The 24,801-nt window shown below is 37.5% G+C and overlaps 1 protein-coding gene and 1 pseudogene across 14 annotated transcripts in view; both read right to left on the bottom strand.

Moving 5' to 3' along the window:
- DENND4C (DENN domain containing 4C) overlaps positions 1–24,801 on the bottom strand; it is a 144,901-nt gene that overhangs the window by 42,598 nt on the left and 77,502 nt on the right. For 13 of the 14 annotated variants that reach the window (XM_055294131.2, XM_055294128.2, XM_055294127.2 and 10 more), the window contains 6 exons: positions 15,288–15,388; positions 14,966–15,184; positions 7,203–7,348; positions 5,736–5,771; positions 5,516–5,646; positions 3,550–3,682 (listed from right to left, as the gene is read on the bottom strand). The exons of the other annotated variant lie outside the window; for it this stretch is intronic. In XM_055294131.2, the coding sequence (XP_055150106.1) occupies positions 3,550–3,682; positions 5,516–5,646; positions 5,736–5,771; positions 7,203–7,348; positions 14,966–15,184; positions 15,288–15,388 (766 nt within the window). The remainder of the gene's footprint in view (positions 1–3,549; positions 3,683–5,515; positions 5,647–5,735; positions 5,772–7,202; positions 7,349–14,965; positions 15,185–15,287; positions 15,389–24,801) is intronic. 14 annotated transcript variants of the gene reach the window in all.
- LOC129490940 (uncharacterized) lies at positions 20,897–20,994 on the bottom strand (annotated as a pseudogene).

Here is a 24,801-nt window from a genome sequence, read left to right on the forward strand (position 1 = left end):
AACATGTCTTTTACAAAGAAGGCACTCATTTTTGATGGGTGAAAAAGTGAAATTCTTCTCACTCTTCTGTTCGCTAAAGTTTAAGATGCTCTAGGCTATCTCCTGCCAAGATTTCCACTCTGTCTTCCCAAGCTACAGTCTATGTTAACTCCCTCACTGACAGATTCCTTAAAAAAGACCTATTTCTGGCCAGGTGTGGTGGCTCATGCCTGTAATCCTAGCACTTTGGGAGGCCAAGGCAGATGGATCACGAGGTCAGGAGATCAAGACCAGCCTGGCCAACATGGTGAAACCCGGTCTCTACTAAAAATACAAAAATTAGCCGGGCGTGGTGGCGTGTGCCTGTGGTCCCAGCTACTCGGGAGGTTGAGGCAGGAGAATTGCTTGAACCAGAGAGTGGGAAGTTGCAGTGAGCTGAGATTGTGCCACTGCATTCCAGCCTGGCGACAGAGCGATACTCCATCTCAAAAAAAAAAAAAAAAGACCTATTCCTTTGCAGTCAACATAAACTTTCCTAATAGTTTGATAGTCATGTTTTCCAGTTCTGATTTTCATTCAGATTTAGGTAGAAGAGAAAAGTAGGTATCAAAACCATCTGCTGAGTTGTTTTTTTTTTTTTTTGAGACAGTCTTGCTTTTGTCACCAAGGCTGGAGTGCAAGGCGTGATCTCAGCTCACCGCAACCATTGCCTCCCGGGTTCAAGTGATTCTCCTGCCTCAGCCTCCTGAGTAGCTGGGATTATAGGCACCCACCACCACGCTCAGCTAATTTTTTTGTGTGGATTTTTAGTAGAGACAGAGTTTCACCATGTTGGCCAGGCTGGTCTCGAACTCCTGACCTCAGGTGATCTGCCCACCTCAGCCTCCCAAAGTGCTGGAATTATAGATGTGAGCTGCCGTGCCCAGCCATCTGCTGAGCTTTATCAAACTATATATATTCCCAGAAACTACAGAGCCTATCACATATATCAGAAGGCCATTTTATGCTTTGCACTAAAGATTCCTCTGCTAGTCTATGTTCTAAATAAAAAAATCTTGCGGTCGGGCATGGGAGCTCATGTCTATAATCCCAGCACTTTGGGAGGCCGAAGCAGGTGGATTACAAAGTCAAGAGATCGAGATCATCCTGGCCAACATGGTAAAGCCCCGTCTCTACTAAAAATACAAAAATTAGCTGGGCGTGGTGGTGGGTGCCTGTAATCCCAGCTACTCAGGAGGCTGAGGCAGGAGAATTGCTTGAACCTGGGAGGCAGAGGTTGCAGTGAGCCGAAATCATGCCACTGCACTCCAGCCTGGGTGACAGAGTGAGACTCCATCTTAAAAAAACAAAACAAAACAAAACAAACAAAAAAACCAACTTGGTATATTAATTTTACTTTTGAGCTCGATCTCCATGACACTTCAGTATATATTTAAAAATATATGCCCTTGTTGTTCTAAGATCTTATGGTTCTTTTCTTTTCCAGTTAGCCTGAAAAAAAAATTCTGCTATAAATGAGATTTAGAGGCTGAATTAGCAAAATTTTCTCGTTTTAGAAATTTGCCTTTTGTTGGCTGGTAACAGTAAAAAAAAATTCTTTAGTATTCTCTTCAGACAACATTGAAGGAAATATGAACTGTATGAAATTAGGAAATACCTCAGGATATTTCTAGGATTTAGGGGACTATCCCATAAATTAGTAAAACCTGAACTAAGATTTTCATTGTGAAATTTTCCACATTTTGAAGATCCCCAAAATGTCAGTGTATGTATAAAGGATGCTTAATTTTAACTCATACGTAACCACAGCTTAGTTCTTTATACCTAAATCACATATGGTAGTAAAGCAAGATGTCTAGGTTGTCCTAAGTTAACTCCCTTTGGATTGTAATACTTGGAATAAAGTATATTTACATTAGCCATTAGGGAAATGCAAATTTAAAATACAACTTCATACTCACTAGATGGTTATACCCAAAAAGACAAACAATAACAAGAATTGACAAGGATATGTTGTGAAACTGGAACCCTCATACACTGCTGGTGGGAATGTAAAGTGGAGCAGCCACTTTGGAAAACAGCCTGGAAGTGCCTCAAAGGGTTGAACACAGAGTAACCATTTGACATAGCAATTTACTCCTAGATATATACCCCAAAGAAATAAAAACATACATCCATATAAATACTTATACACAAATGTTCATTTGCAATATTCACAATAGCCAAAAAGTAGGAAGTGTCTACATGTCTATGAATAGACAAATAAAATATGATATATCCACACAATGGAATATTATTCAGCAATAAAAATTATTACTGATATATGCTGCAACATGGATGAATCCTGAGATGTTACACTAAATGAAAGAAGCCAGTCACAGAAGAATACATATTATGCAGTTCTACTCTTGAAATGCACAGAATAGACAAATTTGTAGATAGAAAACAGACTTGTGGTTGCCTAGGGCTGCTAGGGATTGAGAATTGGGGTTAATGGCTAAAGGATGCAAACTTTCTTTTGGGGTTGATGAAAATATTCTAAAATTAATTGTGGTGGTGGTTGTACAAACCTGTAAATATACTAAAAGCCACTAAATCATATACTTTAAGTGGGTATGCTGTATGGTATATGAATTATATTTCAATTAAGTTTTCCAAAAAGTGTATTTGGTTCCTACAGACTCTTTTTTTTTTAGATGGATTTTGCTCTTGTTGCCCAGGCTGGAGTGCAATTGCTCAATCCCAGCTCACCACAACCTCTGCCTCCCAGGTTCAAGCAATTCTCCTGCCTCAGCCTCCCGAGTAGCTGGGATTACAGGCATGCACCACCACACCTGGCTAACTTTGTATTTTTAGTAGAGACGGGGTTTCACCATGTTGGTCAAGCTGGTTGCGAACTCCCGACCTCAGGTGATCCACCTGCCTCGGCCTCCCAAAGTGCTGGGATTATAGGCGTAAGCCACCGCGCCCGGCCAATTCCTACAGATTGTCTTAAAGCATAAACATAAGCATTTAAAAACTTCAGCCTTGACAGATAGAGAGAAAGATAGATAGATAGATAGATAGATAGATAGATAGATCGACAGACAGATAGACAGACAGACACATAGACTTTTTTTGAGATGGAGTTTCACTCTTGTTGCCTAGGCTGGAGTGCAGTGGCACAATCTCAGCTCACTGCAACCTCCATCACCCAGGTTCAAGCGATTCTCCTGCCTTAGCCTCCCAAATAGCTGGGATCACAGGCGCCTGACACCATGCCCAGCTAATTTTTGTATTTTTAATGGAGATGGGGTTTCACCACGTTCGCCAGGCTGGTCTCTAACGCCTGACCTCAAGTGACCTGCTCACCTCAGCCTCCCAAAGTGCTGGGATACAGGCGTGAGCCACCATGCTTGGCCCAGACTTGGTATTTTAAGTAGGCTTGCAAAAAATTTAGTTAAATTCAATAACAACCATAGTGAGTCTTCAAATGGTTGTTGTGGGTGATCATTCTAAACTATGAGCTGCATATCACATATACATATTTTACATCTTAAATGAACATGTATTAGATAAAGAGTATCTGACCTGTTTAGTTCTCTTAGCCATGAGAGCTGGACTCTTTGTAATGCTATTCCCAGTAGGGTGTCTACTAAAACAAAGTTTCAACTCCTGCGGTCTGTCAAAAAGCTTAAGGTCCAGTCTTGGAAAGTATTTGTAACTAAAATAAAAAGCAAAAATAGAACTGCTGATTTAAAACACACCAACTCTTCATATTATTCCAGCGTTTAGGCAAATATTTCTAAACTTCAAATAGTACCCAACATTATTTTAAATGCTTATATAGAAAAAATACTTTTTCAAAATTTTTAAATGATATAACATACAGAGACTACCTTCATGAAAATTTTTTCTCTTCCCCACCCTATTTGTTATTTTCAATCAATCTCTAAAACACAGAAAACTCTGATATCTTACGTAAAGGGAGAAATAACTCTTTCAAGATAATCTATGTATTCAATAATTTACATTTAAAAAAATTTTAGTATACTTCATAATTTTATGTTTTTCTTCATAAAATTACCTTGCATAGGTATTTAAAATAAAAAAATCCATAAAATTTTTATTTTAAGGATGTACCACAATTTAAGCAGTTTTTCACTGCTGGACATTATTAGGTTGTAGGTTGTTTCCAAATTTCTCCAATTAAATAGTTTCATATGTATATCTATGTGAATACTTTTGCTTAATTTCATAGGACAAATACCCAATAATAGAATTTGCTAGGTCCATGTTTATCAAAAGAATTAAAATTATTATAATTAATATCAAATTATTTCAAAAAAGATTATACTTCAACATATATTCTAACTACTAGCATAACCTATTCTCAATCTCAAAGGTTTCTATTCATCATTTTGGTTTGCATTTCTTTGAATGCAAAAAACCATAACATATTTTTATATTATTGACTTTGGATTTCTTGGAAATTGTCTACTTATTTCTTTTGGCCAATTTTCTTCCAGGAGATAGTGCCTTTCCATATTTGATTTTATCTTGTTTGTCAATATCTGGATTCCAATTTCTTGCAGTTAAGCCAAAGTAGAAAAGAATTCTATAGTTAACATGAAATCAAAATAGTATTTAATTAAGCCATTCAATCCCAGATATATTCTTCATTCTGATCCAGTCCTCTTGATATTATACATTAATTCTCTATTTTTAGGAATGTACTTACTTTACTTTCTATTTTAGAAAATCTTTTAGAAATGCAGCCTAAGAAAATAACAAAGATATAGATAGCAAAGAACTATAAACAAATCCATAAGAGGCTAGTTAAATAAATCATAATAAATGCATACAATGTAGTCATTACAAATGATAAGGCACAAAAATATTTAATGGCATGGGAAAATGTTCAGACCACTAAAGGCAAACATAGATTACAAAGAGAATCTACCTGATGAACTCATACATGCAATACATACACACATACATCCACATGATACATACATATCTACAATTGTTAAGAGACACAAGTATTGGTGCTAGAATGATGTATCAGTGTTCTATTTTGGTTTGATTTTCTAAGTTTATTAAATTTATAGTAATAAAAAAACTACAAAATCCATTCTAATTTCTTAAAAGAGTCACATCCAAATCCTATCCTTTATCTTAGTAAAGAATAAATTTCTGGCCCTCTACCTTAAGTTTTCTTGGTAAATTACTAATTCATAAGAATTTCGCAGTCTTTGTTTCAAAATGAAACTCCCAAAGGGAGCAGGGAGCCTCATAAAAGTAACATTTTTCTTCTTCAGAATTGAAACTTTTAAAGATCAAAATACAAACACTAAGGTAAATAATGATCAACATCTGACAATACCATCCAATTCTTAAATTGTAACACCTAGTGGCATTTCCATTAAATATTTATCTACATTAGTTCACTGAATACTGAAAATGAGTTTCACAAAAGACTAATATACATATCTAATAAAAATTAAAAGAAACTAATAGGCTGTGCCTAAATAGCTCTTTTAAAACTTCCTACTACCTGTACTTTGGTGACAGGTCCTTTCCATCATCAGGAGGTGGCTCTGGCGGCATTATAAATACAGTATGCTCACTTTTCTGTGAATCATCTAGTTCTATCAATCTGGTATCTTCTGCTGAATCAAAATCAACCTGAAAATAATTATTTTTCCTCAATTAATTTGCATACAAACAAGATCTAATTCTGTAATTTCAACCCTTAAAGTCTTAGAAAAACATACCTTATCTGTTTTCTCTGTGCCTTTATCAGGAAACAACTAGAAAAAAAAAAAACAGATTCTTAATGAAAATGTCCACTATGAATTTAATAGACATTTTTATCTTACATTCTGATTTAGAAAAAAAACTACCCCTTTTCAGTACCAGCTGATATAAAACATTGCAGAGTATATTTTTAGGCTAAATACATACTCTTAGGCTAAAGCATAATTTTTTACTTGTGGCTATTAGGATAGAAAACTATTTTGATTAGTCGTTTTGTAAACCTTAAGACAAAAGATGACCAATCACAAGGTTATCTGGCTTCTCAAATAAAAAATTTCATTATTATTAAGCCCCTTTATTAGTGACTGACATTAAACTTCTCATATAACTGAAAGATACTGGAATATCAATTTGTAAATAAGCAAAAATGTTGAATAGTTTTAATTATATCCCTGGAATTTTGGATCACACTGATAGGAGAAAATTATTCAAATCTTCATGAATAATTTTCATGAAGGGGGCCATAAAAATTAACGTCATAATATTCTACTTTTGTTGGATACAATCTCAAATGTTATATAATATACGGTTTGCATAAACAATTGGCCCCAAGATCCACTTAGCAAAAATAAGAATTATATTAAAAGTTAGGAAAAATTATAACCAAGTCAAGAATCAATTTTAACTTCCTTAGGATGGGTGGGTAAAGCTTTAAAATTTAACGTATTTCCACCCTCCATTAGAACAAAAGAAACATATTAGGCAAAAGAATTTGGAAAGACATTAAAACAAAAGAACACAGAACTTCTATTACCCATAAAACTAAACATTTTTAAATTAAAAAACCTAAATCTTAAACTAAATCTTATTGGCTTAAATTAAAAAAAATATAAACTCACAAGGCTCAAGGAAATGTTCTTAGTTTTACAACTCAATAGTTGTAAAACAAAAGTGAGATTTAAAGAGAAAATTTACTGGCTGGGCATGGTGGCTCATCCTGCAAACCAAGGATTTGGGAGGCCAAGGTGGGAGGATCACTTGAGCCCAGGAGTTTGAGATCAGCCTGGGCAATATGGTGAGACCTCATCTCTACTAAAAATTTAAAAAACTATCCGGGCATAGCACATGCCTGTAGTCCCAGCTACTCAGAAGGCTAAGGTGGGAAAATCACTTCAGGCAAAAAGTTCAAAGTTGCAATGAGCTATGATCATGCCACTGCACCCCAGCCTGGGTGACAGAATGAGATGCTGTTTCAATCAATGGATCAATGAATAAAGAAGAGAAAAATTGGCTATATGTAGTAGAAACTTGATACCACAAAGAATTTTATTCATATATTCTGCCCAGAATCGGTAACACATACACACACATACACAACCCTATTCTGTCTTCCTTATATCACTCTAGACTAACAATAACAATGATAATTATACAGGTAAGGCAAACTTTTTTTTCTAAACACTAGTATAAGTACAAACTTTTACCTTTTCTATGCAGTCATCAAAAAATGCTAATCCAGTATCTTTATCACTTACAAAACTGCATTCTTCAATGAAACGAATAAAAATCTGTGTTTTGGATAAAAGGGTATAGAATTTTGCATAGGCACGATCTCGACTTTTTAAAAATCCTGAGGAAAACAAAATATAATTAAATTCAAATTTTAAACTGGAATTCGATATTAAACATTAAACTTGTACTTATCTATACTACATTCTCTTTATATATACGTATATACATATCCACATTTAAAAAGAAGCTCCTAAAGGTTGAGTATCTCTTATCTGAAATGCTTGGGACCAAAAGTGTTTCAGATTTTGGATTTTTTTTTTAAGATTTTGAAATATTTGCATGTGCACAATCACATATCTTGGGGATGAGACCCAAGTAAACAGGAAATTCATTTATGTTTCATATATACATTATACACACAGTCTGAAGGGAATGTTATACCATATTTTCAATGATCTTGTGCATGAAACAAAGTGTGTGTTAAGTACTTACGTGTGGAATTTTCCACTTGTGGCATCATGTCAGCACTCAAAGTTTCAGATGCTGGAGCATTCCAGGTTTTGGATTTTCAGATTAGGGAAGCTCAACCTGTGGTAACTACATATATAGCTCCTTCTGCCTAATTAAGCCACGAAAAACACTTAACTTCTATCAAACTCTTCAATGAAATCTAAATCCCCTATAAGGAACCTCCAGCTCTACAACTTTTAAGTAGAAATTTCTCTGATACTCTGCATACTCTTGAGTCCATGGTCAATTTCCAAAGAGTCAATGTCCCTCTTTAATGTCACAAGACCATTATTTCTGTATTGTGTTTTAAAAATTTCTGCTCATTAAAGTTTCAAGCATCTGACTATTCCACAATTTCCTCTACTAATCGTAGTCATCTATTGATTTCAGGGACACTCCTTCATTCACTGAAGACCAGGGCATTTGATAAAAGGTCTCCTCCTTTCTAATTCCTACCACCATCATTCTTCCACACCCAGAAGCACAAACCATGAAAACACTTTAGGTTCTTCTTCATTCCCTTTTCTTTTTTTTTTTTTTTTTTGAGACAGAGTCTAGCTCTGTCGCCCAGGCTGGAGTGCAGTGGTGTGATCTTGGCTCACTGCAACCTCTGCCTCCCAGGTTCAAGTGATTCTCCTGCCTTAGCCTCCTGAGTAGCTAGGATTACAGGTGCCCATCACCATGCCTGGCTAATTTTTGTATTTTTAGCAGAGACAGGGTTTCACCATGTTGGCCAGGCTGGTCTTGAACTCCTGACCTCAGGTGATCAGCCCGCCTCGGCCTCCCAAAGTTCTGGGATTACAGGCGTGAGCCACTGCGCCCGGCCTCTTTTAAGAGATAGGTGTCTTGCTATGTTGACAAGGCTGGTCTCGAATTCCTGGCCTCAAGCGATCCTCCCATCTCAGCCTCCCAAAGTGCTAGAATTACAGGCATGAGCCATCATGCCCAGCCTTCATTCCTTGATTTTCAATGATCCTATGCTCCATCCTACCTCAATCACCAACTTCAACACACAGTCACAGTCCCTTGACTTTCCTTGCTAGCATTCAAAACAGCATTGCCTCTCAAATCTCTCATTTTCACATCACTCCCAGCCCATTACCTCTGCCTATCTGGTCTCCTTAATTAAGTATTTCTACTAAGTGTTTTAGGGTTTTTTGGGTTTTTTGTGGGGGGAGCAGATAGGGAAGGCTCATTGAAATCTCCAATCCACTGGCTTTTTTTTTTTTTTTTTTTTTTTTTTGAGATTAAGTCTTGCTGTATTGCCCAGGCTGGAGTGCAGTTGATCTCGGCTCACTGCAAGATCTGCCTCCCCGGTTGATGCCATTCTCCTGCCTCAGCCTCCTGAGTAGCTGGGACTACAGGCACCTACCACCACGCCCGGCTAATTTTTCACTGTGTTAGCCAGGATGGTCTCCATCTTCTGACCTCGTGATCCGCCCACCTCGGCCTCCCAAAGTGCTGGGATTACAGGCCTGAGCCACCGCACCCGGCCTCCACTGGCCCTTTTACCTCTACATACATCCTCCCATCTTCACTTCTTTCTCTGTCCAATACTGATTCCATGCTATATCCATCATTTCAATTACTGTTTTGTCAATATTCTCAACCCCTTTGCTCTTCTGTCTTTTTGGTTAAACCTACCTAGCATAACCCAGCTCTGGAGGAATGTACTGCTTGCCTTCTTTGGATCTGCATTAGGGTGGCTGACCACAAGTTAAGAGGAAAAAAAGTTCCACAACTAGGCAGATCAGAAGCACTTATACCTTCATCCCTCACCAACAACCCTACTACATTGCTGGAATCAATTTAATTTTCCTCTTCACATGTTTTCACAACTTATTTCCAATTTGTATACGCTCTCCCTTCATGTTTTTGTGCCCCCTCCGCACCCGGAAATGAGCATACTTTACAGTGCAATGAAAATGCAGACCATTAAATAGAAACTATGTACACTATCTCACTATGTAATTTATGACTCTTTAACAGCTATCATTTATTCCTTCTGTCTTTTTACAGTGGATATGTCCCTCCTCCTATCTAAGGACAAACCATCACATGACTTCAGGATTCCAGCCCCTTCCAGTGTTCTCAGGATAAATCTCCCTCTCTATTAGCTATTCTTCTTTTTTTTTTTCTTTTTTGAGATGGAGTCTCGCTCTATTACCCAGGCTGGAGTTCAGTGGCGTGATCGCGGCTCACTACAACCTCCACCTCCCAGGTTCGAGTGATTCTCCTGCCTCAGCCTCCCGAGTAGCTGGGACTACAGGCATGAGCTAATTTTTGTATTTTTAGTAGAGACGGGGTTTCACCATGTAGGCCAGGCTGATCTCAAACTCCTGACCTCAGGTGATCCGCCTGCCTCAGCCTCCCAAAATGCTGGGATTATAGGCGTAAGCCACAGCGCCTGGCCTTTATTAGCTATTTCTCATCAGCATATTCAAGTCTCTTCTTTCCATCTAAAAAAAAAACAAAAACAAAAACAAAACAAAACAAAAACAAACCTTCGATCTACTCCTTCCCTTTTTTCTGTTGTTTTACTTCTTATAAACGGCATGGCCATTCACTTGGTTGTTAAAGGCAAAAACCTCAAAGGTGCTCTTGATGTCTCCCACTCTACCTTACATTCCATATTCAATCACCAGGTTCTACTCAATCTAATTCCTAAAAAAATCACTCTTCTATTCACACTATCATCATTTAATCCAGGTCACCTCTAATAATCCCTAGAACCAATGCAACAACTTCCTAATTAGTAGATCCATGCTTCAATGTCTCCAGTGCAATCTCTGTATGGAAGCCAAGGAGATACTTCTTTTTAACATTTCAAAGAGTGATTTTTAAAAAAATGCAAATCTGATCCTATTACCTAATGAAATATCCTTTACAGGCTTCCAATTAATCTTAGGATAAAAACTGAAACCAGCACTAATCCTAAAAGATCCTGCATAACCTGGTTAATGCCACCATTTCAAACATGGTTTTCTCTGCAGCCTTTCTTTCTTTGATGCTGTGGTCCTGATTACCATCCGTTTTAGATACTAATTAGTAGAGAAAAGCTTAAATAAAATAGAAATAAATTATTCTCCACAAGTTATAATGAAAAGGCTTTCTTTCCTTCTAGTGGATCCAAGCAAAGATCAGCAAAGGCTGCTAAACCAAGAAAGCCAAAGGCTGATGGGTGAACTACAATGAATGAGTGAGGCTGACAACACTTTAAACCTATTAGGAACACTAAAAGTACGACAGCCAGACATGTATGTGCCTCTCAAGATGAGGCAATAGGAAGAAGTGAGCACCATGTATTTTGGTACTTCTTGCCAAGAGAATTAAACCTGAATCTAACCAAGCCGCTAGATCTGCAGTTTAATTCAGTAGCCACTACCTTCATATGGCAATTTAGCACTTGAAATGTAACTGATCCAAATTAAGACACACTGTAAGTAAAAAATACATGCCAGAATTCAAACACGTGGGCCAAGCACAGTGGCTCACGCCTGTAATCCCAGCATTTTGGAAGGCCAAGGCAGGCAGATCACCTGAGGTCAGGAGTTCGAGACCAGTCTGGCCAACATGGCTAAACCCCGTCTCCACTTAAAATACAAAAATTAGCCAGGGATGGTGGTGTGCGCCTGTAATCCCAGCTACTAGGGAGGCTGAGGTGGGAGAATCACTTGAGCCTGGGAGGCAGAGGTTGCAGTGAGCCAAGACTGTGCCACTGCACTCCACCTGGGCAACACAGCAAGACTCTGTCTTTAAAAAAAAAAAAAAGATGTTTGTGAGAAAAAAAGTGTAAAAGATTTCATCAATGATCTTAAAAATCTGATTACATGCTGAAATGCTATTATTTTCCCCCTATCTTTTACTTTTTTATTGTGGCTACTAAAATAATTTTAAATTTTATATGTGGCTTACATTATATTTCTACCGGACACTGCAGCTCTTGAACCTACCACAAGTTTACAGGAATACAAGTGGTAGAAGAAATGGTAAATAACAACATAAGGATAAAATAAGCCCAAACCACATATACAAAATCCCTAGTTAATTCCTATTGCTTTTTTTAGGCCCAAACTTAAAAGTAGCACACTAAAGGATACCTTAGGACACTAATATTCCTTGTTATTTCTTCAAGAATATTTCTCTGACCTAACTAGCACTCTCACTGTAACCAATACTTTCCTTCAAAACACACTTATTAATATAGTTAGTATTTACATTTTTTTCTTGTCTAATGTCTGTGTCCCCTAGTAGACCAAATGCTGGACTGCTTACAATAAAACTTTAGGGCCTAGAAATTGAATAAGTATCTTTTCAAATTCCTTTAGTGATGTCACTTCCGTACAATCCATACTCTTCATCTGGCATTTACAACTACCCACAATCTGAGCCTAATCTTATTTTCAGCCTTATCTTCCACAGTACCTCTAAAGCTCATCACTCTGGTCAAATTGTACCATTTAATCTTTTTTCCCAAATGTGCTGTCATGAGTGAAACTGTGTCCCCCTTAAAATTTATATATATACATATATATACACATGTGTGTGTGTATATATATATATATATATATATATTTTTTTTTTTTGAGATGAAGTTTCACTCTTGTTGCCCAGGCTGGAGTACAGTGATCTTGGCTCACCACAACCTCTGCCTCCCAGGATGAAGCGATTCTCCTGCCTCAGCCTCCTGAGTAGCTGGGATTACAGGCATGCGCCACCATGCCTGGCTAATTTTTGTATTTTTAGTAGAGACGGGGTTTTGTCATGTTGGCCAGACTGGTCTCAAACTCCTGACCTCAGGTGATCGGCCTGCCTTGGCCTCCCAAAGTGCTGGGATTATAGGCATGAGCCACTGCGCCTGGCCCAAAATTTATATATTAAGTTCCTAGCCCCTAGTACCTTGGAATGTAACTATCTGGAGACAGGATCTTTAAAGAGGTAATTATGCTAAAATGAGGATTATTGGGTAGACCCTAGTTCAGTAAGACTGGTAGCCTTGTAAGAAGAGGATATTTGGACATAAGACAAACATTGAAGGAAGACCATATGGAGAAAATAGCCATCTATAAGCAAAGGGAAGAGGCTTCAGAAGAAACCAAACCTGCTAACTACCTTGATCTCAGTTTAACTTCCAAAACCACGAGAAAATAATTTCTGTTGTTTAAGCCACCTAGTCTATGGTACTTTGTTATGGCAGCCCCAGCAAACTAATCCACAGGCCTTGTGCTTTTCCTCGTGAGGCTATTTCCATTTTGTTATTACCATGAATGATAATAGCTGTTATCATGAGTATTTTAAAGTACTTGTACTAATTGCTTCACATATATTTTCTCATTTAATCTTCACAAACATGAAGTAGGTATCACCTCCGTTTTATTAACGAGAAAACTTTATTTATTTTTTAATTTTTTTGAGATGGAGTTTCACTCGTCGCCCAGGCTGGAGTGCAATGGCACGATCTTGGCTCTCTGCAACCTCCATCTCCCGAGTTCAAGTGATTCTCCTCCCTCAGCCTCCCGAATAGCTGGGATTACAGGCACACACCACCACACCCGGCTAATTTTTATATTTTTCGTAGAGGCGGGGTTTCACCATGTTGGCCAGGCTGGTCTCGAACTCCCAACCTCAGGTGATCTGCCTGCCTTAGTCTCCCAAAGTGCTGGGGTTACAGGTGTGAGCCACTGCGCCCGGTAGAGAAAACTTTAATAAGCTCCAGGAAGACTTTATAAATAACGAAGTAGAAATTCTAACTCAGATTTGACTCTTAACGCCTATGGACTTCCAGAAAGCCTTTCCTGTTCTTCTCCATTTATCTCCATTCTACCCATTCTTCCAAGTCATGCTTCCTCCATGAAGTCTTCCAAAATACCCATTTTGAAATACTGGAATATTTGGAAGAATACCCCTTTTTTTTCTGAACTCTTAAAACTTCCAAATTAAAACTGTGTAAAATATGTTTTCTTGAGTACTTGTTCTATTTTTAAAATATCTTAATTATTTTCCATTTAAGATCCCATAGAGCTAGGTTTTATACTTCTTTATAGTCCTACATAATAACTAGCCAGTAAGTGGTAACTAAATATTTATGGGCCGGGCGCAGTGGCTCACGCCTGTAATCCCAGCACTTTGGGAGGCCGAGGCGGGTGGATCACAAGGTCAGGAGATCGAGACCATCCTGGCTAACACGGTGAAACCCCGTCTCTACTAAAAATACAAAAAATTAGCCGGGCGAGGTGGCAGGCGCCTGTAGTCCCAGCTACTCGGGAGGCTGAGGCAGGAGAATGGCGTGAACCCCGGGGGGCGGAGCCTGCAGTGAGCCGAGATCGCGCCACTGCACTCCAGCCTGGGTGAAAGAGCGAGACTCCGGCTCAAAAAAAAAAAAAAAAAAAAAAAAAAAAAAAAAAAAAAGTGGTAACTAAATATTTAAGCGGTAAGTTACACTAAAGCAGAAAAGATAAAGGACAAAAGGATTACTGGGAAAATACAGATTTTTTTTTTTAAAAGTAATCGCTAGGTAAAAAGCACAGAAAAGTAAAATAATTTCACATAAATATTGATATAGATGTAAGATTGCTACTACATATTTAACAGTAGCTGAATAACAACAAAAATCTCTATAATTCCCTAAAACAAAACATACTAAAAATAATGAGTATATGTTTTTCCCTGGAACAAAGCTACATTAGTCAAAAATGTTTAAAATGTGGTGCCCTCATTGCACAAACTAATTGTAAAGCCAAAAGTGTACACATCTGGTCAAGTGCAGTGGCTCAAACCTGTAATCCCAGCATTCTGGAAAGCCAAGGGAGGAGGATCACTTGAGGCCAGGAGTTCGAGTTCAGCCTGGCCAACACAGCAAGACTCCGCTCTATTAAAAAAAAAAAGTATACAAATCCAAGAACTATGCAAAATTGAGGAAATACCTGAAGGCAAATCTCCAGTTATGTTCTACTAAGATAACTGACTACAAGATATTGTAAATATAGGTAACATCTTTGACTTTTCATAATTAAACATCTCTAGTTTCAGATTTCTCAGGAAAAAAATGGGCTATAAAAATTACAAGAAATTCTAGTCATAAAGCTAGGTTACAAATACATGCAGGTTCATTATATTTGAATGTGAATTTGTAATAATTTACACAATAAGTATTTCTTGACAGCAACATCGAATATAAAATATTTTTCACCTCAATAAAAGGAATTGTACTTTCAATGCTACTCACCCTGTCGGTCAAACAATGAATCAGCAGCTGTGGCTTTATTTGAAGGAGCCTCTGTGATTGGTCTGAGATATGTTCTATATCCTTTTAAAACAGACGCCATAAAGCGCAAAAATGCCTCTTGAATTTCCATCTCAAGCTGTGTCATCTTCTTTTGCCAGGAGAAATCTGCTTCAATTGGAGTCATGTCAATCGCCGAGCCTTCTTGAGTTTTTCGGTGAACTAACAAAGGAAATAAAAACAGAAAATGATATTATGTTAAATTTAAGAAGAATTTTCTCATATACATTCCTTCATTAATAACATTCCTTTTCCCTCACATTACCTGAAGACAGCTGGGGATACAATTTCTTTAAGGTGCTAAGTAGATTTTTGCACGGCTTTTTGGGAAGTTGCTTCCAGTTCATGTTCTTCTTTTCATCTGATCTATTAAATCAGAACAAAATTCATAAAATGTGTTATTCATAATCTGCTTTTACTAGACAAAATTCTTGCATCAACCTAAAACAAGAAAATGGAAAAGATGTTTTTACTGCAGTCATAACTGATGCAAACAGTTTGAATAAGTAAATTTCAAGGAAGTTCTCTTTTCATTCAATCGACTTCTGTCAAATTTAGCCATCTCATTCTAACCTTCCAACATATATTTTCAATGTTGGAGTTAGGAATACAACACTGAAGTCTAGCTTCAAAAGTTACATTTTAGAATTATAATATTCTAAGTGTCAAATCTAGTTGACATGAGACTTCAAACTATCTACTGGTAGGCTTCTAAAAGGCTGTGTGCCCAAAGAGAAGAATTGGAATTTAAGTAAGGATTAAAAGCACATGTAGTTCATCTAGCCCTCACAGTTAAAAATAAATTAATCATAACACCATTATTCAATATAATCTATGATCACGAAACAATAAAAACCAAAGCCAGGCCAGCCTGGCCAACATGGTGAAACCCTGTCTCTACTAAAAATACAAAAATCAGCCGGGTGTGGTGGTGTGTGCCTGTAGTCCCAGCTACTCAGGAGGCTGAGGCAGAAGAATCACTTGAACCTGGGAGGCGGAGGTTGCAGTGAGCCGAGATTGCGCTACTGCACTCCAGCTTGGGCAACAGAGCAAGACTATGTCTCAAAAAGAAAAAAAAAAAAACCCAAAGCCATAGAGATGACCATTTTTAAAGGTATTACTAAAAGCTTCTTTTTCCAAAATTTTATATTCCAAAGATATAAAATATACGTATGTGTGTGTATATATAGATATATTCCAAGAATATAAGAATATAAAATACAGCAGACAACTGCCTAAAAAGCCCTCTTACAAAAGTTAGCATAAATATAACAAACTTTCTTTAAAATTCATGGTTAAGCTGGCAAGAAAATTGGGGACATTTTCACGAGTTGAAAACCCAGAGTAACACCAAGGCCACTTCTGCCCTGAAGATTAACAGACAGCCATGGATTTTAAAGGCTTCTCACGGAACAGGAGACAAAGTTTCAGTCTCACCAAGAAGTATGTTAGAACTGAAACTTCCAAATAAAACTGGTACCCTTGAAAGTCTGGCTCAGCTTTTTCTCTTTTTTTTGAGACGGAGTCTCTGTCATCCAGGCTGGAGTGTAGTGGTATGATCTCAGCTCACTGCAACCTCCGCCTTCCGGGTTCAAGCGATTCTCCTGCCTCAGCCTCCTGAGTAGCTGGGATTACAGGGGCGTGCCATCACACCCGGCTAATTTTTTATTTTAGTAGAGACAGGGTTTCATCATGTTGTCCAGGCTGGTCTCGAACTCCTGACCTCATTGATACACCCACCTTGGCCTCCAAAAGTGCTGGGATTACAGGCATGAGCCACTGCACCCAGCCTGATTCTTTTTTTAACCCAAAATGCTACAATTCTAAGCCCTTTACCTAAGCCAGTGAATTGCTCAGGTTTCTCTAAATGTAGCATGGCATAATGAAAAGGGCAGATTCCAGCTTTAGGATCAACCTGGAACCCTGGTTGTACCTTTATATTAGCTAATTAATGAAATTAATAAATTTAATAAAAATTTAATTTTTTAATGAAAAATTAAATGATTTTTTAAACAGGTTCTATTTTGTATTATTTTTCTTTAGCGGTCAGTGCAGTTCACATGTAGTTTTTTTTTCTAAGCAAGTCGTTGCATTTTGGAATCTTTTTCTGCATACTTTAAATCTTTTATTTTAACAAAATATGTCAATGTTTTTTAAATTTCAACAGGTTTTTGGGGAACAGGTGGTGTCTGGTTACATGAATTAGTTCTTTAGTGGTGATTTCTGAGATTTAGGTGCACCCAAGTAGTATACACTGTACTCCATGTGTAGTCTTTGCGCTGTCGCCCAGGCTGGAGTGCAGAGGTGCGATCTTGGCTCACTGCAACCTCCACCTCCCAGGTTCAAGCGATTCTCCTGCCTCAGGCTCCTGAGTAGCTGGGACTACAGGCGTGTAGCACCACGCCCAGCTAATTTTTTGTATTTTTAGTAGAGACGGGGTTTCACTGTGTTAGCCAGGATGGTCTCAATCTCCTGACCTCGTGATCCGCCTGCCTCGGCCTCCCAAGGTGCTGGGGCTACAGGCATGAGCCACCGAGACTGGCCTCATGTGTAGTATTTTGTTCCTCAACCCCCTCCCACCCTTAACCCCAAGTCCCCAAAGTATCATTCTTTTTCTTCCGCCCTCTTGAGGGGAAGTCTCGTTCTGCTGCCCAGGCTGTAGTGCAGTGGCATGATCTCAGCTTACTGCAACCTCTTCCTTCCGTGTTCAAGCGATTTTCCTGCCTCGGCCCCCCAAGTAGCTGGCATTACAGGCACATAGCACCACACCCGGCTAATCATCGCATCATTCTTATGCCTTGTGTCCTCATAGCTTAGCTCTCTCAGTTTGGATTTTGATTAGGAGAGGGATCTCCCCTGAGAATTCATTACTATATGCCTGCCAACTAATGGGTTATGAGTTTGACTGCACGCTACTGGCATGGCACAAGAAACTTTAAATCAAAATAACTAACTCCAAGCGCTCCCTGGCTTAATGCCACCAGAATGGAAGCAAACATAATATCCTCTCTGTAAGGATAAACGTCTAATAAAAGAGGTAACACTTCCTTTGTGCCTGGTACTGTTAAAAGACATATTTTAACGTCTCTTGAAACTGTGTCTTAAAAGTGATGGCATGTCAAGTTTAACTCTGATCAACTTCTCTCATTTTATATAATCGCTGTCTAATATTTTAGTGCTATCTTTTAACCCCCTCCCCCAAATAAAATACTGTCATTATTGTCTGGATTATCATCCATTTGTAATCTGGCCCTGACGTTTACTATCTGTGTGAGTTTGTATAAATCAGTCAATTAGTCTGTTACTCAATTTTCTGATCTGCAAAATGAGGACTGATAATTTACCTAATATACAGGGCTACTGTGGGTAGATGAACTGCATTTCATCTAATCTAACAGGCCATCGATTGTAAAATTCATTGTTTTTGTACCAATTAGAGTAAGAGGATGTTGCCAATTAAAGTATTTTAAAGTCTACTTTACTGCTTGAAAAAAGAGTAAAATATTAATTTTAAGTTCTAAGTACCCATATTAAAAAATTAAGAGGAATCATTAAAGGAACATAAATATGAAATTACAGACACACATAATATAACATTTAGGTAAGCAGATGGGAAAATAATTCATTCAATCTGAAAGAGAGAAAAGAATAACAGCAGAACAAAAAGGACAAAATAAGATAGAATGTTCAAATATATAATATATGTAAATTAATGCATTCTTCAATAAAAAGACAAATGTTAGATTGGATTTTTAATGCCAGTTATATACTATATATAGAATATCTGAAATTAAAAGGATAGGAAAAGATATACCAAACATAATATATCTAACATAATGTATTAATGAGAAGAAAAGCACAAACTAACAAAAAGAGCATCAGTGATTTTTTTTAAAGTAGCTACAAGACAAAAGTATTCATTTAACTGCAGAACCATTTTGAACTTGAGTGTCCCTCATAACGCAGCCTTAATTAAGTACATAAAGCAAATGTCCACATAAGCATAAAATGCAATTGACAAATCCACCATCAAACTGGGAGTTTTAAAACTTTAATATGATCACACAGCTCAAAAATAACTTAAAACACATATATACACCCTTGTTCCACGTCTGCTCAGCTCCCTCACCCCCATAATACATAATCACTAGTTTCTTGTGCATATTTTAATGTGTCTTTATTCCAAAACTGGCAGATACAAGTAGCAGCACAAGTAGCAGCACACTGCAATACACAATTACCACCTTGATTTTTTTCATTTAATAATTTGTAGCCGGGCACGGTGGCTCACACCTGTAATCCCAGCACTTTGGGAGGCTGATGTAGGCATATCACTTGAGGCCAGCAGTTTGAAACCAGCCTAGCCAACATGGTGAAACCCCATCTCTACAAAAAATACAAAAATTAAGTGGCCACGGTGAACACGTCTGTAATCCTAGCTACTCGGGAGGCTGAGGCACAAGAATTGCTTGAGCCTGGAAGGTGGACATTCCAGTGAGCCAAGATCGCGTCACTACACTCCAGCCTGGGTGACAGAGCAAGACTCTGTCTCAAAAACAAACAAACAAAAAACAAACAAACAAACAAAAACAAAATATCTTTTGTGATTTTTTTCCCAATACAGAAAGCATCCTTGCTCATTTACAGCGTTACAGTAGTATTCCATTGTAGGAACCATTTAACAAGTCTGGGACATCTGGATTTTTCTTTTTCTATTTTGAACAAACATGATTTCATACAAAATAAAATGTTAGGATAAATTCCTAGAAGTGGAATTGCTGAAGTATATATATTTGTAATTTTGACAAATGTTGCCAGATATCCTCCACAGAAGCTGTCATCATATATATCTCACTTCTAAATGCAGTGAATGCATAAAGACTGTTTATTTCCCATCATCCTCAAATAGTATGCTATTTAAGCATTTCATTTTGAATTTTTTTTCTTTTTGGCCAATCTGAAAAGTGAAAAAGTAGTATCAACATGAAGAACTAATGTGGCATTTCTCCTATAATAAGCTTAAGCTTATTTAATTTTCTGTGAAAAGACTTCATAGTCTTTGCCTATTTTTCTATAGTTATCGGTCTTTTGACAATTTCTAGGAACTCTTTCACATAGAATATTTACAAAAACTGACCATATACTTGGCTTCAAACAAATCTCAACAAGTAGTAACAGAGAATGTTCTGATCACAATTCAACTGAGTTAGCATTTAGGAGAAAATAAACTTTGTGGGGACCAGGTGCAGTGGCTCATGCCTGTAATTCTAGCACTTCAGGAGGCCGAGGTGGGTGGATCAGCTGAGGTTAGGAGTTCCAGACCAGCTTGGCCAACATGGTGAAATCCTGTCTCTACTAAAAATACAAAAAAATTAGCCAGGTATGATGGTGCATGCCTGTGGTCCCAGCTACTCGGAAGGCTGAGGCACAAGAATTGCTTGAACCCAGGAGGCGGAGGTTGCAGTGAGCCAAGATCGGGCCACTCTACGCCATCCAGCATGGGAGACAGAGCAAGACACTGTCAAACAACGGAAAAAAACTTTGGAAATTCAAAAGACACACTTTAATATAATACATAAGTCAAATAAATTTTTTTGATAAAAATAAAGAATATTTAAAGTCTACAAAAATAAAAGCATTATATACAAAGTGTGGTCTGCAACTAAAAAGCTATACATCAGGCCAATATCATTTATGAACATCAATGCAATTATCTTAAATTCTTAGCAAATTTAATCCAGTATAATGATGTTTATTTCAGGAATACAAGGACTGTCTACTACTAATTGACTTTATAATGTAATTTACCACACAGAGTAAAGGAGAAAATGCTCATCTCAACAGGTGAACAAAAAGGTTTTTTGTTTCCTTTCACACCAGACAGGTAATATGCCAACATCAAGTTGTAGAAGGCACATCTCACACATGTGCATGAACGTCCAATCATCAACGCTTATGAACTACAAGAAGATCACAAAAAGTATTTATAAAATTCAGTATCTACTTACGATTTTAAAAAAGTTTTAATGACATAGAAGTAGAAGGTAAATTCCTTAATTTATAATTAAGATATCAAAACTCTAGAGGAAGGATAGGCAAATTTTTACTGAAAGGGCCAGACAGTAAATATTTTAGGCTTTGAGGACCACACGGTCTCTGTCATCACTACTCAAATGTGCTGCTGTATCATGAAAGCAGGCATAGGCCATATGTAAATGAATGAGCATGGCTGTGTTCCAATAAAACTTTATTTACAAAAACAAGCTTTGGGCCAGATGTCAATCCCTGTTGTATACCAATAATCATACTTTATGATAAACTGCTCAAAGCATCCCCTTTGAAATTAGAAACAAGACAAGACACCAACTATAACTACTTCTATTCAACATTACACTAGCGATCCTAGCTGGAGAATTAAGATAAAAAAATTTTAAAATATATTAGGATAGTATAAGTAGAGAAATGTGATGTTTATAGGCAGAAAATTGAAGATAATATACAAATTAAAATAAGAGAATTCAACTAAGTTGCTAGATATAAGACCACTATATAAAAATCAACTACATTTCCCAGCAACAAGCAGAAAGTCTAATTTAAAATACCATTTACAGTAACAATAAAAACTGAAAGATACTTAGGAATAAATAAGTCTAACAAAAAATGTGAATTATCTTTCTGGAGAAAACACAAAGTTTACCAAAAAATGTTGAAAAGACCTATGAAGTGAAATATCACATTCATGGGTCATATTTCCTGTGCATATTTTAAATGTGTGTCAAAAAGGTATCATCTGCCTCCAAATGAATCTATAAATACTATATATTAACTACTTGATGTAAACATTCCATGATGTATACATACACCAAAGCATCACATTGTACCTCATAAATATATACAATTACTATGTCAATTAAAAAAAATTTAAAAGGTAAAAAAAAAAAAATTCTAACAAAAATCCCAATGTAATTTTGTGTGGAGCTTAATAAGATGGTATTAAAATTTATATGGAAAAACAAAAGATCAAATAGAGTCAAAACAATTTTTAAAAAGAACAGGAGTAAGGGGATTCGCCATGGACATTGCCAAAAAAAAAAAAAAAAGGTCTCATACCATGACTTTTTAAAACAGTTTTATTAAGATACAAATTCATATACCAAACAATTCACCCATTTGACCTGTGCAATTCAATGGTTTTTATTATATTCACGAAATTGTGTAACCACCACTACAATCAATTTTTTTTTTTTTTTTTTTGAGATGGAGTTCTACTCTTGTTGCCCAGGCTGGAGTGCAATGACGCGATCTCAACTCACTGCAACCTCTGCCTCCTGGGTTCAAGCAATTCTCCTGCCTCAGCCTCCCGAATAGCTGGGATTACAGGCATGCGCCACCATGCCTGGCTAGTTTTGTTTTTTCAGTAGAGATGGGGTTTCTCCATGTTGGTCAGGCTGGTCTCAAACTCCCGACCTCAGGAGATCCACCCGTCTCAGCCTCCCAAAGTACTGGGATTACAGGCGTGAGCCACCACTCCCGGCCTACAAGCAATTTTAGAGTATTTTCATCACCTCAAAAAGAAATCCCATAGTCACTTAGCTTCCAATACTCCCATCCTCTTCATTCCAAGGCAATCACTAATCAATCTACTTTCTGCCTCTAGAGATTTGCCTGCTTTGGACATTTCATATAAATTGAATCATAATATAAGGTCTTTTAACATAATGTTTTCAAGGTTCATTCATGTTGTAGACAACTTAATTTTAAAGCCATTAAGATTGTATAATACTGGCAAGAGATTGAAGCAAATCAAAGGAAAAGAATTAGCCCAGATACGTATTTATACAAATGTAGAAACTGGTATGTCACATCAAGTTTAGCTGAATTAAATAACTAAATGAGAGAGGCAAACCTCACAACTTAAGAAATAACCATGATAGTATTTCATGGCCTCAAGGCAAAATATCTCATATACAAGAACCAAAAACAGTACTCCATAAAGAATAATTAATAAATTTGATAAATTAAGATAAGCCTCTGTTTTATCAAAAGACACCAAAAACAGAATGGAATGACAGGTCACAATGTGGGAGAAGCTATCTGGAATGCATACAGCAGACCAAGAATTAATTCCAGATTATATATACAATTTCTACAAATCAAAAGAAAAAGACAAACAATCTAACAGGAAAATGTACCAACAAAAAGAACATCCAATTCACAGGAGAGGAAAACGAAGGGGCACAAAGATATGAAAATTTTGCTCCATTTGCTACCAATAAAGGAAATGTTAATTAAAGCCACGGTGAAATACCATTACCATCGAATTGGTAAAAAATTTAAAAGTCTGACCACAAGTGTTGGCAAGGATATGAAACAAAGAGAACTCTCATCTGCTGAGGACGGAGTGAACTTGGGAGAGTAATCTGGTATTAGCTATTAAGTTCAAAATGCTCATTCGCTACCAAGCAACATTAGCGCTTCCAGGTATATGCTTCAGAGGAATTCCTGAGCATATACTCAAGGAAATATATACAATGATCAGAACAGCCTTATTCCTAACATCAAAGATCTAGATACAACCTAAATGTCCATCAACATTGATCACCATTGAAAATGAACTGGATGAACCTCACAAAGAATGGTGAGCGAAAAAGCAATTCACAGAAAACTATTCAAGTAGAAAAAAATTTATAAGTATGCAAAACAAAATTTTATTTAGATTAATACATATATAATAAATGTTTTAAAAATACATGTATGTGATAAACTCCAAATCTAAGATGACGGTTGGATGTGGAGTTTATCCAAGATGATGGCTGGATCTGGAGCTCCTCTCTGGGAGACAGGAGCAAAATATGGTTGGGGAGGACTATCTAGGGATTTCAGATTTATTGCTAATATTTTCTTTTTCTTTTTCTTTTTTTTTTTTTTTTGAGACAGAGTCTCGCTGTCGCCCAGGCTGGAGTGCAAGGGCATGATCTCCTCTTCACTGCAAGCTCCACCTCCTCGATTCAAGCAATTCTCTTGCCTCAGACTCCCACGTAGTTGGGATTACAGGCACCCACCACATGCCTGGCTAATTTTTGTGTTTTTAGTAGAGACAGAGTTTCACCATGTTGGCCAGGGTGGTCTTGAACTCCTGACCTCAGGTGATCCATCTGCCTCGGCCTCCCAAAGTGCTGGGATTATAGGCATGAGCCACTGTGCCCGGCCTATTTCTTAATAAAGTTGTGGTGAATAGATACAAGTTATTTACATTATTCTGTATAATTTGGAGGTATTTCTTTTTTTTTTTTTTTTTTGAGACAGAGTCTTGCTCTGTTAGCCAGGCTGCAGTGCAGTGGGGTGAACATGGCTCACTGCGGCCTGGACCTCCTGGACTAAAGTGATCTTTCCTCCTCAGCCGCCTGTGTAGCTGAGACTATGGGCACGAACCACCACTCCTGGCTAATTTTTTATTTTATGTAGATGGAGTCTCACCATGTTGCCCAGGCTGGTCTTAAACTCCCGGGCTCAAGTGATCCTCCTGCCTCAGCCTCCGAAAGTACTGAGATTACAGGTGTGAGACACTACACCTGGGCACATTTTATAATTCTTTAAACACAATTGAGCAGGCCGGGCACGGTGGCTCACGCCTGTAATCCCAGCACTTTGGGAGGTCAAGGTGGGTGGATCACCTGAGGTCAGCAGTTCAAGACCAGCCTGGCCAACATGGTAAAACCTCATCTCTACTAAAAATACAAAAAAAATTAGCCGGGTGTGGTGGCATGCGCCTGTAATTC

Source organism: Symphalangus syndactylus, chromosome 9 (genome assembly GCF_028878055.3).
Source record: "Symphalangus syndactylus isolate Jambi chromosome 9, NHGRI_mSymSyn1-v2.1_pri, whole genome shotgun sequence".
In the NCBI taxonomy this organism is placed as follows: domain Eukaryota; kingdom Metazoa; phylum Chordata; class Mammalia; order Primates; family Hylobatidae; genus Symphalangus; species Symphalangus syndactylus.